This window comes from Engraulis encrasicolus, chromosome 4, assembly GCF_034702125.1.
Source record: "Engraulis encrasicolus isolate BLACKSEA-1 chromosome 4, IST_EnEncr_1.0, whole genome shotgun sequence".
NCBI classification, from domain to species: Eukaryota; Metazoa; Chordata; class Actinopteri; order Clupeiformes; family Engraulidae; genus Engraulis; species Engraulis encrasicolus.
This window is the reverse complement of record NC_085860.1, coordinates 26,219,966-26,236,093: the sequence shown is the minus strand read 5'-3', so window position 1 is coordinate 26,236,093 and position 16,128 is coordinate 26,219,966. Positions and strand designations below refer to the sequence as shown.

Here is a 16,128-nt window from a genome sequence, read left to right as displayed (position 1 = left end):
CGTTTTTCGGGGTATCTGTGGGGATCAAGGTCATCGTGGAAATAGTATAGATAGATTATATATGTAAAATAGTATATTACATATGTAAAATATTTCGCAGCCAATGTAACTTAACGTATAGTTAGTTGTTACACAACGTGATTCATTAGCTTAGCAGTAAATCAGTAGGTATAATAAGCCTGTGTCGACATTCATTTCAGTGCATCAAGATCGATAAATGCGACGCGTTTTTGATTGTTAATAAATGCCACGTGATTTTGATTGTTAATGTTTTACTTCACGGTGCTTTGTTTTTCAATAAAAACGAAGAGTCTACCAGGAAACCTTAAAATACGATTGTTTATGAACAGGCGATAACCCGGACAGCCTCTAAATCATGGATCGTTCATTTCAGCCAATCAGGTGACAAGAGCGACAGATAAGGTAGAAGCGACAGGTAAGGTACCGACAGGATATACCCATACGTTCTTTGGTGCTGCCCAGAAAGCAGTCACGTGCTAGTTACCAAGGAAACATGAAACATACGGCGTTCACTTTGAAAACATGTTCTTTGCTGCGTAGTTAGTCTGGTAATCATAGTCAAACGTGGGTGAAAAATGGCTTTTACGGATCAAATGTATATATAATCGTTAATGTCCATTAATTGATTTTGTCGATTCACTGTCAGTTAAAGACCAGCACTTTCCTAGCGATGTCCGAACACGCAGGTGGGTCGCCTGACGCACCTGAAGTGACTGATCCTGTCCCAGACGAGCATGGCCAATTGGATTTGGTAATGAGTGAAAATAATAATGCCGTAGAAGAGGTACAATCTGAAACCCGTCCACAAACTGTGGCGGAGGGGATGGCAACAGAAACTGGTCCAACCTTTTTGACCTCAGGCGAGATTATGTATGATGTCGAGGAAAGGGAAGGACACCCTTCTGACCAGAGTCAGGATAATGCAGATGTCGAGCAAAGGGGGGGAAGTCCTTCTAACCAGACTCAGGTCAGCGACCGTTCTGTTGTGGTAAACTCCACGGCCAGTGGTGAGTGGACTTTTCAAATAAAATATAACCACTGCTTTTAGGCCAGGTTGCTGACAAAACTGCAGAAAATTAAGTTGACATTTTCACAGGTCAAAAGACTTTGAAATAAGTTCACACATTTGGCCACAACATTAAAAACAATGTTGTACAATAATGTTCTCTCTTTTTGCAGTTAAGGTTAAGCTAATGCCTGAAGGACATATGATGACCATTGCCTTCACCATTGGTGTCACTGCCAGGGAACTGAAAGAGCACTTTGCCAATGAACTGAAAATCCCCAAAGAAATCATACGCCTATCCCTTGATGGTAAGCTTTTGGTCTATTTTGGTTATTTGGTCATTTTGTAATCTAGGTACAATTCCTCAACTGAAGGCAGGCCTGTACGTTTGGTTGCAAAGAATTATCTCTCAAGAGGTGTCTATAATATGTATAGGGACAATAGTGCGGGATGACCAGACTCTTATTGACCTGGGGGTTCAGCCCCATGGCACTGTCCAGCTGGAGATGACCTCCTCTGACCCTGAGAGACACCCCATCCGCCTGGTGAAGCCCCAGCAGCAGTACACCATGTCCGACGTCATCACTGTCCGAGTCCAGACAGGTGCGGAGAAACCACGCTTTTGAGTGTGCTTTTCTTCAAACATGAGATTTGTTGTCTTTGAAAATGCATTACGGTGATGTTTATTCACATTGGTTACAAATCCCATCCCTATGTATTTTTTACATCCTCTATCCTGTATTTTTTCCACTTAAACCATGGAGTGTGGTAGGGAGTGGGAGGGTGAGATACGAACATGCAACACTCTGATCTACTGTAAAGCTCATCTCCTTAACCATTCATGTCCCTGCACGAATGAACCCCATTTAATTCCTCTCTTGTATGCAGAAGACAACACCTATCAGGACGTGGTGGTGGAGATCGAGAGGGCCACCAGGAAGAAAGCTTACCTGGGCGGCTACCGCCACACCATGACCAACGCTGAGTTCCACCACGCCGCCGTGCAGACCATGGCCAAGACCAAAGCGGGGAAAGGAGTGGAGACCTTCAGCCGCGACACACAGGTACAGTACTTTAGTTCAAATTGTACAGGGTTAATAACAGGGAGAATTTGTACGGATTTACCTATAAATATGCGTGTGTGTGCGTGTGTGTGTGAAACCATTGATTAAAACCACACATCTAAAGTACGCTTGAAAAGGATGTCTAAACCTCATATTTTTAGTTTAACTATACTAGTTTTTTTTAGCAGTTGATTAATAAGCCACAATTTCGGCTGTTTTTGAGTGATTAACAAGCCGCAATTTCGGCTATTTTCAGGCTATTTGTAACGCAACAGACCATGATTTCCAACTCTCTCAGCAGGTGCATACAGTATTCCTCTTCATTATACTGTGTGCTTGTGTGCTTTCTTCTCTTTGCTGCTGTAGACGGTGGAGACTAAGTCCCAGGCCCAGCAGTGCACCTACAACACCTCCACCCAGATGACCAAGACAGGCTGCTACGTCTCCAGCAAGGAGGACAAGCTCATCAGCCCCCGCCGATACCTCACCGCAGACGAATACCTAAGCACCAGACTCAAAGCTGTATGTATTCTTTATTTGTGATTAAAACAAAAGTTTTATAAAAAGAGATGTTTGAATATGCATTTCAGTATGTTAGTTAATCTATTATCTATTACAACAAGCTATTTTCGATAAGGCCCATCTGTATATATTCAACCATTATATTCACATTTTTTTGTGCATCACAGAAATTTTATTGTGTTCTGAGTTTTTGCTGCTTGTGTTTTTGTAGTTTGCGTGGCTGTTTTTGCACTCGATTCCTGTCCCTCTATCACTGTCCTGTCTCAAATAAAGCACAAAAGCTTCCCCCCCCCAAAGAAACCCCAAAAAACCCCAAGGTGACAGTACGTTGTTTTGTTTTCTTGCTTTCCCAGGTGCTCACTCTGCAGACGCACTTCCGGAGTTGGCAGGCCAAGCGTCTGACCAGCATGCTGCGGAGTGACAAGGAGATGTGCCGCCTGTGGCTGGAGCAGGAGGAGCAGCGCAAGAGGCAGGAGAAGGAGGACTACATCCGAGCAGAACACCACCGCAGGATGAACCCCCAGAACAAGGAGGACTTCGCTCTCCTCTACAACGTGCTAGAGAGTAAGAGGTTTTACTCTGTGTGTGTGTGTGTGTGTGTGTCTGTGTATGTGTGTGTGTGTGTGTGTGTGTGTGTGTGTGTGTGTGTGTGTGTGTGTGTGTGTGTGTGTGTGTTAGAGCAGTGTTTCCCAACCAGGGGTACGTGTACCACTAGGGGTACGCGAGTACACCTCAGGGGGTACTTGGAAAATGTAATAATAAAAATATATGAAGTGTAGTCACATTGGGATGGAGGAAACAATATAGAGCATGAGTGAGGGGGTACTCATCATATGACAAAATTGCTTAGGGGGTACGCGGGACAAAAAAGGTTGGGAAACACTGTGTTAGAGCATGACACGGGAGTGGATTTTCACTCCCGTCCCATCCCGGTCCCAGAAAAAAAAATCCCATCCTGTCCCGTCCCGGAGTGGAGTAAAAGAAACAAATTCCATCCCGTCCCGTCCTGAAAAGAATGTCTCCCAATCCTGCCCACTCCCACTCAAAATCAATCCCACTCCCGTTTCATAGGCTTTTTTAATGAAAAAATAAGCAAGCATTCCCGCTCTCATTCATTTTTATTCCCGCTCCTGCCCGCTCCCATTCATCTTTATTCCCGCTCCTGCCCGCTCCCGTTCATCTTTAAAATTTTGACTCCCATCCCGCGGGAATCCCGCAGGACACGCGGGACCCACGGGAATTCCTGAAAAATGTCATCCTCTAGTGTGTGTCTGTGTATGTGTGTGTGTCCACTACTTTACTGCTCTCTATCTGTTCTACATTACTTGTATACTGATGTGCTCTGCACTGATCCCTTACGCTGTACTTGCTTGAATGTCCTCCTTGTAACTCGCTTTGGTCAAAAGCATCTGCTAAATGTAATGTAATGTAATGTAAAAGAACTTAATGAAGGAACAGGGTCGATTGGGTTGTTGACATATTGAGGGGTTTTTTTTTTGCCAAGTGACAACTTTATTCTTGAGCAATGCCATATCTGGAACATCCATGACTTTATGGGCATTATTATGATTTTTTATATGGGTGTGAATACTGTAAAAGAAGGCGCATATTCAACCCTGAATAATAAACTCGGATCACAGCAGACCCATGAACCTACAGTCGATATGGCAATTGTGCTTTAACCTACAGTCGATATGGCAATTGTTCTTTAACCTACAGTCGATATGGCAATTGTGCTTGTACAATTGACCACGTCTCGTGAAGGTTTTTTTGTTGTTGATTTTTCCGTCGAATATTCAGAAAGTCTCACGTAGCAGCTTCCTTTGCCTAGTGTGGTTTTGGTCCTAACCAAACATTGCCACACACACGTCCCAGTTGACATTGTGAAACCATTTCTATGGTCAGCTATCAGCTTTGCAGAATAACTAACTCCCTCAGATATGCTCAGCATACCTTCCACTGCTGGCAGTACTGCTTTCATCCATCATTCTGCACCAGCGTAGAATAGCTGCATGGCTTGCAATTTCAGTAGCTGTTGTTCCCAAAACTGATCAACGTAATTACCCTTCAGAATTACCTTTTGGAACTTCGGAAGCCTGCGCACCGTGGCTCAGTGGGATAAGACGCCATACCATTACGCCAGAGACCCAGGTTTGATTCTGACTCGAGGTCATTTCCCGTGTCTCTTTCCCGCTCCTTTCCTGTTTCCTCTCATACTGTCCTATCTGATAAAGACAAGAAAAGCCCCCCAAAAATGTACCTCATTCCACCATCATGGTTTGCAATCAATCCATTGACCAGCCCTAAATTGTTTGTGTGTGTGTGTGTGTGTGTTTGTGTGTGTGTGCGTGTGTGTGTGTGTGTGTGTGTGTGTGTGCGTGTGTGTGTGCGTGTGTGTGTGCGTGTGTGTGTGTGTGTGTGTGTGTGTGCATGTTTGTGCGTGCGCGCGTGCATGTTTGTGCGTGTGTGTGTGCCTGCATGTGTCAGAGTGGCGTCGTGAGGAGCTGGAGCGTATCGACGGCACGCTGAGCGGCGCGGAGAGGAAGGCGGCCCTCTGCAGCCTCCTGGAGGAGGAGACCCAGCTCATTGCCTCCATCGGGAGACACCGCATCGTCGCCGGAGACAAGGGACACGCCAAGGCCGTGCAAGCCTTCCTGGATAAGGTCTGGACTAGGGCTGTAACGATACACTCAAGTCACGATTCGGTTCTTATTACGACTTTTGACTTACGGTTTGATGCACCCCACGATTTTTTTTTTCACTGCATGATTTTTCAAATGTAATCTTTTTGTATCTTTTTTGTGATCCATGTCTTCAGTCCTAGCAGTAATAACGATTTAATGACTTGTGCAAAGAACTAGTAAAAAAACCCTGATATGGATCATGGAAGGAAAAAAAAACGTTCAAAATTCTAGAATGCTCCATCCCTTCGGTCCTGGCAATAATGCTGATCAATCCTTTCTCGCTGGGTCTTGGTTTTGGGTTTACTTTCAGTGTGCATCTCCCAGAAAATGGAGGGCGTTCGATGGGAAGATGACGGAGATGGACACCCAATTCACCATACGGGCCAAGGAGCTGAGAGACCTGTACACCAGCATCACCGTACACTACCTCACCCAGGAGGAGAGGCTGGACGTGCTGCACACACTCAAGAAGACAGTCTTGGTAATGGAACCAGTATTTAATGAAGAGGGTTTTTTGTTTAAATTAAGATGGCCTCAAAGTTCAATTAATCTTTGTAGAATTGGGACTCTACGCATCATCCCTCACTCAGCTTGTACGTAGGTGCATCACAGTGGGACAGACATCACTGGAAAGGAGAGGCTGGAGCACACTGCAGCTTAGTTTTCAAGACTTTATTTTGTGAACACACCCGACTAACGTTTCGGTGTTGCTACACCTTCTTCAGAGTCTTCTAGCAACACCGAAACGTTAATCGGGTGTGTGCACAAAATAAAGTCTTAAAAACTAAGCTGTAGTGTGCTCCAGCTTCAATTCACCTTTATCAGGTAATGAATCAGAGGTGAGATTGAAATTACCTCCCCACATGAAATAAAGTTAGATATATATACTAGATACGGTTGGAATGTCATGCTTTAGGCTGCGGTCGCGCTGTGATTGTGGCCTCAATGGCAAAATGCAAAACATTTCATATGTGGGAGTATATGGGGAGTAAATGCATCACATAGTGGAGGAATCTGGCATGTGGTGACAATTTTGTGGGAATGTTTCGCGTTTACATACAGGTATAGAAGCCATGTGTAAATGTATAACTCCACTTCTGTGCAGGTACTAGAAAAACCTCACTTGGTTTTCGTTATCTACAACAGTGTTTCCCAACCTTTTTTGTCCTGCGTACCCCCTAAGCAATTTTGTCACATGATGAGTACCCCTTCACTCATGCTCTATATCTGTTCCTATATCCGAATGTGACTACACTCCATATATTTGTTATTATTACATTTTTCCAAGTACCCCCTGAGGTGTGCTCGCGTATCCCTAGTGGTACACGTACCCCTGGTTGGGAAACACTGATCTACAACACAATATATTTTGCTTTCCATATCGCCTGCTGATTACTGTGCATAGTAAAATAACATGGGGAAAATCACTGAACTCTACTCATTTGTTTGGTCCATTTCTTTTGAATAGTGTGGCCTGTATTACTTTACTGTTTTGACTGAAGTTGTTTTTTTGACAGAACTTTTTTGTTTGTTTGCTAGAGGGCTTTTAAACAAATTTGAAAGACTACTTGTTTGAGTAGTTCCAAGTAGTTGAGTAGTTCCAAGTTTGTTTAAAAGCCCTCTAGCAAACAAAAACAAAAAAGTTTCTGGCGGTACTTACTATATTTATTATATTTGGGTCCAGGGACCATTTGTTTGACTGAAAGTGCGTGTGTTTTGTTATTCAGGAGCATGACTGTAAGCTGAGCAGGGACATGGCAGAGCTAGTGGACAGGGAGGTGGACCTGCTGGTGCGGGGGGTGAAGGAGACCAACCTGGAGGGCCTGAGGAAGCGCATCGCCACCCTCTTTCTCCAGTTCATCAAGACCCCCGCCTTCAACCCGCAAGTCACCAAGCTGCTTAAGGTCCGTTCATTTTGGGCTCAGTATGTATTACACAAGCAAGCCTATGCAATGTGTGTTAAGTAGGTGTGTGTAGCTGATTTGCGTCTGTTTTGCTTTACTGCTGAAAATGGAATGTTGGTTCCGCTATCAGGCTGGTTGTGATGTCAGCTGCTAGCGATGGACTTCAACAATTTGGTGCGCTGTTGATTCCATGGCGACACATGGCAGAATGCCGTGAGTGAACATTCGCTCAACTAATATCTTCAGTATTTTATGTTCAAACGGCGTGAAACGTTGCACTGCAACCCGCCATACCACTGCAAAGTCACCTTTCAAATTTGAGATCGTTTGGTGCCGTGCTGCGGGAGTTGTGCGTGCCACAGGCGCACATAGCAGAGATACAGACAGAGGTTTCTTGAATAATGAGATAGATATTGACGTCGTACAATAGTGACGTTAGCTGTGGTTGCGCCACCCTGCCATTGACCCGAAATGTCTCCCAAACAAACAGATCCCTCAGGACCCGTCCGAGCTGAAGAACAACATCTACCTGTGCCGCAGTTGCAACGTCTACCTGCCGTCCACCAGCTTCACGCTCACGGCCAACGCGCTCGCCGTGGGTAACTGCCGGCGCTGCCGCGAGCTGGACAATGAGGCGCGGCGCCGCGAGGACCTGCTGCACTACAAGAGCCTGCTGCGCCGCCTGCGCAAGGCCGAGAGCCAACACAACCCCGACGCCAAGATCCCCTACCTGTTGCAGGTAAGCCCAGCTGAAAGGCCACCTTGGAAAGTCCCATGGTTATTGTGACATAGCACTCTACAGCAATATTTCCCAACCAGGGGTACGTGTACCACTAGGGGTACGCGTACCACTAGGGGTACGCGTAGAAACCTCAGGGGGTATTTGGAAGTTGGAAAAATGTAATAATAACAAATATATAGATTGTAGTCACATTGGGATAGATAGAGGAACAGATATAGAGCATGAGTGAGAGGGGTACTCATCATGTGACAAAATTGCTGAGGGGGTACGCAGGATAAAAAAGGTTGGGAAACACTGCTCTACAGTACACAAAGGAATAGCATTTTATGCCTTTCCCATGCAAGGGTTGCAGCCTGAAAGAGCGCCTCAAGGGAACAGTATGGCAGGGTGGTATCCTGCTCAGGAGTACCTCTGTCATGGAGCAGGATGGGGGAGAGCACGTAAGGGTTAACGTTCGGCGAGAAGGTCGCTACCGTGGAATAGCAGCACGACAGAGAGAATCTTTAGACCCCGACGCGGAGCGGAGGGGTCTTGTTCTCTCTGAAGTGCTGCTATTCCACAAAGCGACCGACTCGCCGAAAGTTAACCCGCTTATTATATGGATATACTTAAATGATTCACACATGGCGGGGACATTTCTTTAGACCTATTTAATGTTAAGATTGTTGCTGCGCAAAACAAAACAGTGCCGTTCTGGAACACCGCTAGGCAACAGCTAGGTAGCCAGGACAACAGGTGTTGTCTATCACAGCAGCTGATTAGAGTGACAAAAGACCGGACCCCCTGCGGAGAGATATGAAACATTCGCTTTAGCCACTGACGACTTGTATACAAGCCAGTGGCTTTAGCAGTGAACGTCTTGTTGCCATTGACAGCGGTAGCCAGGACAACGGGTGCTGTCCATCACAGCAGCTGATTAGAGTCTTGTTGAAAAGTCGCTTTAGCAGTGAAAAGTCTTGTTGCCATTGACAGCGGTCTGTTATAGACCAACCCGTCCGTTATCGAAAAATAACAGACGTCCGAACGTTGGGGAGCCCCGTTGAAATGAATGGAGCATTCGACAGATGACGTCACAACCATATAATAATGCTCGTTAATTACCCCCCCACACCAACCTGGCGAGTCAGGAGTTGAACTGGCAACCTTTGGGCTACAAGTCTGACACCCTGCTCACCCAAGACTGTGTGTTCCATGTTGCAGGGTTCCCACAGGGAAAGTCAGGGAATGGGGCTTTTTATGTGTAAAATTAGGAATTTATTAGAGGAATTTTGTTGGAGATTCAGTATCTTAAACCTCAAGCACAACACCGATGCCAAGATTCCCTACCTGCCTCAGGTAAGCTCAGAACAGGTGCTCCATTCTCATAACGCACATGTGATTTTTCCTGATGTAATCATTTGGTGCTGATAGGACTAGCGATCCCACTAACTGTTTCCTGATAAAACTCAACTACTGTACATTAGAACAACACTGCTACCTGTATGGCAGTCTTATGTAACAGGTTAGAAATGTAGTTTTAAGATCAGAGGGTTGCAGGATCAAATCCCACCCTTACCTCACCTTACATCTCCAGCCATGGCTGAAGTGCTCTAGGGCAAGTCATGTAACCCCAGATTGCTCCAGGGACTGTAACCAATAGGCTACGCTGTAAGTAACTGTAAGTCGCTTTGGACAAAAGCGTCAGCTAAGTGTAATGTACCTGTAATGTAATGTAATGTAATGATGGCCATTCATAATCCTTTTTCTTTTTTTTTTTTTAAATTGCAGTACGTAAAGGTGGATCAAACCTCCACATTCATATGCCACCTATAATTATGTTATGCAAATCGGACACTGACGTTGCAGAATGGCTACGTTTACATGAGACATTCAATTAACTCCATTTAATTCTGAATCAAGCTTAATTCCGCTTTGAAAACGTTATGTAAACACCTGTTAATTCGGAATTAAAGGAAAGATCAAAGTAAACTCGACAGAACTATTTAATTTGAAATTGTTCATTTTGAATTAAACACATCATGTAAACGTTGTGAATCTCTAGTTCTTAATTCATCCTGGTATGATAAACTTACGGGAGCTGTGAAGTTTGAAGAAGTCTGAAGGAAAATCTTCACATTTGCCCTTTAAAATATGCCATTTCATTATGCTGTAATGCTGGGTGGATCCATAGGATGAAAACAATAAAAAAAGACCCAGCCCTATCTTACATAATGTGTTCTCCTTCAGAGTTTATTGCGTAATGCCTCAGGAGTTTATTACCTAATGTTGCCAAGGTTTATTAGGCCCCACTAATGTGCTAGAAGTTCAGAGCAATATAACTTGAACTCACTGATATGGGTTACCGGCCGCAACATATATATCTTAAGTGTGTTTACAAGACGTCTGTGGTCAATCGTCATTCTTTACTTCTAAGCAACTGAACTTGTTTTGGAACCTGAAGATTTCTCGTCTGGTCTCTTCTGATCTCTGTGTCATCTCATCAAAAAGACGTCTCCAGATTTGTAGCCATTATTTGGACAGAACACTGAAGATAGAGGCTGGACACTAGTGGGAGAGAGAGAGATGGGGGAGGATTGGTAAATGACCCAGACTGGAGACGAACCTGTGATCCCATAGGAAAAAAAAACACAGCACCCCCATCATGTAATTTTTTGGTTTGCTGCACCAGGAGCAGGACCTGCGCTACCTGGTTGACGTGGTGTGGGGGGCCCAGTCAGCGCTCAGCGCCTGGGACAACCTGCACGACCTGGTGCTGGTGCGATGGGACCAGCAGTGGGAGTGGAGCCCCTGGAACTGCATCCTGCTGACCAAGGACGAGGCCACCGCACATCACAAGGTGGACAACATTGATAAGGTACATACGGCATGCTCAGCTAAGTACAACAAGTACTGCAAGCTTAAAGGATAACTTCTGCCAATTCCCACATGCTGTTGTAATGCTCACACTACCCAGGACATGTCAGTGCCTGAGATTTTTTTTTTTTTTCAGCCTTTTCCGAGATCCTGGTCATTGTAATGGGGGCAGAGTTTGTTTACATAAAAAAAAAATCTTGATTTATTCTCAATGACATACAAAAGGTTATGCAACATCAGCAGGCAACTAGCAAACAGCGATACCTTTTGGGATATAATTTAGAGTAGGCCCATGTTAAGAAGGTTTTTAATGTAAACAAATAGTCTGCACCCATTAGAATAGCTCAGATCTCGGAGAGGGCTTAGCCAAAAAATGCAGCATCACCGGGTACTGACAAGTCAAGGGTAGCGTGAGCAATACAACAGCATATTGAAATTGGCAGAAGTTCTCCTTTAAGTTGTGATGGGCAACTTGAATTTGGAAGCTACAATCCAGTGCTACATATTCCATCTTACCTGGTTTTACCTGTCCAATTAGGCAATCACCTGGTTGGGTAACACTATAATAATATCTGCTTATATAAACTTAGTAAATAATTAACCAATGATGAACAAAACATAAACAAATGCTCAAGATTTTACAAACCTTTTTTATTCATACAAATGTAAATTCATTCATTGTAAATGTTTGATAAATATAAAATATTAACATAACATGTCCTAGTCATTTACAAACATTTGTTAACGTTTGGTTCATAATTTGTTCAATATTTACAAAGTGATATTAATGCTTCATTAGTAGACGTTATTATAAAATGTTAACCCTGGTTGAATAGGATAGGTCCAAGTCATTTGTAATGTGTGGCACTGGATTGTAGCTTCGTAGTCCAGGTTTCCTAATACTGTCAGTAAGCTAAAGCTAAACTCTTTGGATTGGCAAGATAAATGCAGCAGTGCTTTGCCGTGTTGTACTTACATATGTAAGACAATGAAAATTAATCTAATCTACAAAAAACTACTAACGTTCTTGGCAACAAACAAGATGTTTGTTAGCTTCATTTTTGGTTGAGACATGCTGCATGACATTGCAAGATGCTTTGAAAGTGCACCCATTATTTTTTTGCACACCCTTTTGCACAATTTTTTTTTTCACACCCTTTTGTAAACGTTAAAAAGGAAAGGTGCCCTACATTTTCTACGCAACGCCTACACCATGTCATTGTTATGCTAAAAAGATTTCACAAGAAAGATTGTTGCTTGTTTTTCCGCAGGCTTACGGCGTTGTTTTCATGCGTATCGTGAAACACAGACACACGCTGGCTCGTAAGTACTTCTCCCAGATCCCCGTGATGGCTGAGTACCTGCATGATGTCCACTCCAAGGTCACCGCCAACAACAAGCTGCTGGTTGCCAGGCCCATCGCAGTCTCCAAGTGAAGGAGCTTCACAGGGCCATGACATACAGTAGGGGAACTGGGCAACTTTTGGAGCAATGTTGGTGGGCCGCAACATGATGGCTTGGATGATGATAATGAAAACTCAAGATTATGGATTTTTTTTTTGCCAAAGTGCATACATATAACATACAGTTATTAAAACCTTACGTGCTGTAGTTGCCTCACCTGGCAACATTGTTCAAAAAGTTGTCCAGTATATTGTTATTTTGATAGTGTCATGGCAACATTTTCTGCTCCTACTTTGTTGGTCTGGTTTTTCTTATTTAACTTCAAAAGACACTTTTTATGAGAAAATTAAACTATTTATCTGCTTATTTTTTATTTGTAGCTGCTTGTGTTACCTCTTAGAATGGTCTTGATTTTTGTCGTTGAGAAACAAATGCGAACAGCTTCAGTATGTTTCTCCTAAGGGTAGAGGGCCAAGGATTTCAGGGGGTGCATGGCATTTTGAGGTTGTGAACAAAATTCTGTTTGCGAACATTATAATCAGGCAAAATCAAAACCAAATAAAAACATGTTTTGGTCCCCATGTAAAGGTATTAAAGGTATTTCTAAATGTCTCAAGCAGAAATCATTGTAATTCATCTCTTAAATAATTTTTAGTGATTATACACATGTAGAAGTTCGGGTTGGGAGTGCACGGCTTGTCTTGGGCACATGTACAGTGTAAGGTGGTGCTTTAAGGAAAAAAGAATGTTGTGAGGGCTATGCAGTCACTTTGAATGGGCTTCCACGATGTTCGCAGGCAACTATTCAGGGGATTCATTCCAACAGTTTTGTCTCATCCTGATGAAACTAATAATGTCAAAGGCTCTTAATGATATCAAGATTCATGTCAGCAACCCAGACGCCCGATTGATGCAGTTTCAACAAAGCAACTGTCACTGTCCACCACAGTTGTGACATCTTTTATTATTAGCCTTTTATATTTTTTATATCCACTGAAATGAGACCACACACTCAAGGGAGGGGTTAGGGGAGAGTTTCCTTAGAAAATGAGCCTGTTATGAATTTTGAATTACAAGCGTTCCATAAACTATTTCTCTTAGCACAAGCTATGAAATTACAATAAAGCCATTATTATAAACTAACTACTGTTTAACTATTTGTGCTTTCTAATGTTGATTGAGGCCATATAATAAGCGGGATAATGTATTGTCCTCACATGACTAAAGGAAAATAGTTCCCTGACACCGAAGGCGGAGGGGTTTTGTTTGGTCCTGAAGGGAAATATTCAATACATTATCCCTTATGTAATACTAGTGTCACTGTCCAGTAACACTTGATATCTTTTTTTGGCTTTCCAGTTTTTCAGAAATCCAATGAACTTTTTTTCCCCAATGAATCATTGGATGCCTTTGTTATAAATGCTGTTATCAGAATGGCAATTATCAAGTTGTAATTACTAAAGGCCCTGTGTACTTACGGTGTCATAGTGGTGTAGTACTATGGTAGTTAATTTTTTTCAATGACAGCACTCCAGAAGGAAAAAGGCAACTAGGTGAATGAGTCACCAAGCTGAGACCTGAGGTCATTTGTTTCTGAGGTGTTACAACTATAGATATGTATTGATGTCTGTGGTTACAGGCTAGTCACATGGCAGTGTGGCTGTGTTTCTAAGGTCATAGCTACGTAACTACCGGTACACCTGTCAGTGTCACCATCCCTACTAGAGGTGGTTTGTTTTTAAGTCACTTACATTACGCCAAGTAGCCTACATGTTATTTGTTTGGTATCATTAAGTAAACACCACATTCCATGCTGATTAATGTTGAGGTAGAAGAGATTTTTTTTGTCTGCAAGCTGTGTAAAAACAACTTGAAATGTGAAACATAAAAATGTAAATCCAAAAATATACTCATACTATACAAGAAACCTGGCCCTTAATTGCATCATATCAGGGGTTCTGATATATTTTTTTCTCAGAGATTGTTATATGAAATAACAGAAAATAAATGTTTTATAGTCTCAAACCCATTCTCACCTACGTATCTCTTTTTTTATATAGACATGATGATTTAAAGGTTGCCGGAGGTGTTTGTGTAGTTGAGCCTTTCTTACGCTTTGCATAAAACTTCTGCTACATATTGGATAATGTAGAGTAGAGTAGAGTAGAGTAGAGTAGAGTAGCATTTATTGATGCTAGGGGGAAATTAAGGTATCAAGTAACATACATAAATACAGACGACATTACACATCATTACACATAACACATATATTAACCATATATAGCACACTTTTACATACACTCAGCCCAAGGCAGGTATATTACTCTCTCTCTCACACACACACACACACACACACACACACACACACACACACACACACACACACACACACACACACACACATACACACACACACACACACACACACACACACACACACACACACACACACACAACACACAACACACACACAAATAAAAAGTGTACAAAAGAAAAAGTGCTATATAATGCTAGACAATACGTCCTCTTGCAGCACGTTGTACAGTAGGTGTCACAGAATAACTCCTGCGATTGTCTTGTGAGAGGCCCACCTGGTTCTATGAACTGACAGCAAGTTGTCAACATTCAAACAGAAGGGACCCATGCAATACGGTACATTACACGTTACATTATATTTAGCAGACATTGTTTATCCAACGCGACATTCAGCTAGCAAAACAAGCCATGTACTGGTAGGTTTCTCTTTCAGGCGGTTTATCAAGTCAAGTCACTTTCATTTTTTAACACAACATAGTTGACTCCAAAGTGCAGCTTAGTTATGGAATAACATTTCCATAACACACATTTGCGTAATTAGTTAAAACATACACTAAATGTAGCCTCTTACTGCAGCAGGGGTTGCCGGCAACCCCATTCACTTGCTGAAAATGCTTATCTACATCATAACAACATTGCCATGACATTACAGAGAGCCATAGTGCTGCGCTAAGGGGTTAAAAAACTTAATCACTTAATTACAGTAAACTCTTCCTGAGCAGTCAGTCATGTGCTTGGAAAACACAGATAATTTTGTGACACAAAACTTTATCTCATTTGTGTCCCTGTGCTTTTAATGTATCTCTGCTGACTGCAGGTGGGAGGTGGTATCTGATTGGCCATCATTGGAGATTCCTAAATAAAGGAAGCAAGGATATTGTTGTGCTCTGGATGTTTAGAGAAGTAGGCAGGTGCATCAACCCAAAAATAACTGTTCAGGGTTCGCACACTGAATAAGACATTAAGGACAAGTTTTTATTTTTCTCAGAGCAGATGTTTTTGGATTTCTGCCATCGTCAGTGCTCTCTGTGCTCCTAAATAAACACAGTGATAAAAGGAATGCCCTGGGGGGTGTTCCAAGAAGGTGGTTTAATTGCAAACCTGGGGTGCATTGCTCGAAAGTGTAGTTGTTAGCCAGTTAGAAACTTGGGTAGTTGCCAATGGGAAACTGCATAGAAAACAACAAAGTAGCTAACATAGGTAGCAACTATGGTTTCGAGAAATGCACCGAAAGTTAAGTTAACCTATATCAGGCGTGAGGAACCTATGTCTCGAGGGCCATTTGCGGCCCTTGAAGCCTTTTTATCTGGCCCCCTGCATAATTTTGATGTTGTGCAGCTTCACATGAAATATGACATATTTTGTAAAGGAATCTTATACATTCCATTTGCAATACAATCAAAGGGACCTAGAGAAGGTGGGGGCTGTTGTAAAGGTGGCTGCTTAGTCTAGAGTGCAGGGGAAATTCCTGGTTTGTGTTCATAGTACGGCCCTTGGAGGACGATTAAGGCCCTTGGAGCAATTTGAAGTGGCCCTTTGAATGAAAGAGGTTCCCCACCCCTGACCTATATGGTGACCGTGTTTTATATAAGCACATCTCTTTTAATGTCAC

At 42.9% G+C, this 16,128-nt stretch overlaps 1 protein-coding gene across 1 annotated transcript; it reads left to right on the top strand.

Moving 5' to 3' along the window:
- The first annotated feature begins 515 nt into the window (after positions 1–515).
- Positions 516–12,566, top strand: iqub (IQ motif and ubiquitin domain containing). Its single transcript, XM_063197001.1, has 12 exons — positions 516–1,028; positions 1,201–1,335; positions 1,463–1,630; positions 1,916–2,091; positions 2,458–2,613; positions 2,967–3,177; positions 5,101–5,276; positions 5,608–5,778; positions 7,025–7,201; positions 7,692–7,940; positions 10,612–10,797; positions 12,068–12,566. The coding sequence occupies exons 1-12, from the start codon at positions 692–694 to the stop codon at positions 12,230–12,232; spliced, it is 2,307 nt and encodes a 768-aa protein (XP_063053071.1). The 5' UTR covers positions 516–691; the 3' UTR covers positions 12,233–12,566.
- The last annotated feature ends 3,562 nt before the right edge of the window (positions 12,567–16,128 follow it).

Excerpts from the sequence above, each read along its gene's own strand:
- iqub (XM_063197001.1), top strand. The coding sequence starts at position 692 with ATGTCCGAACACGCAGGTGGGTCGCCTGACGCACCTGAAGTGACTGAT. Across the intron at positions 5,779-7,024 it reads CACTCAAGAAGACAGTCTTG|GAGCATGACTGTAAGCTGAG; the intron begins GTAATGGAACCA and ends TTTGTTATTCAG. Across the intron at positions 10,798-12,067 it reads AGGTGGACAACATTGATAAG|GCTTACGGCGTTGTTTTCAT; the intron begins GTACATACGGCA and ends GTTTTTCCGCAG.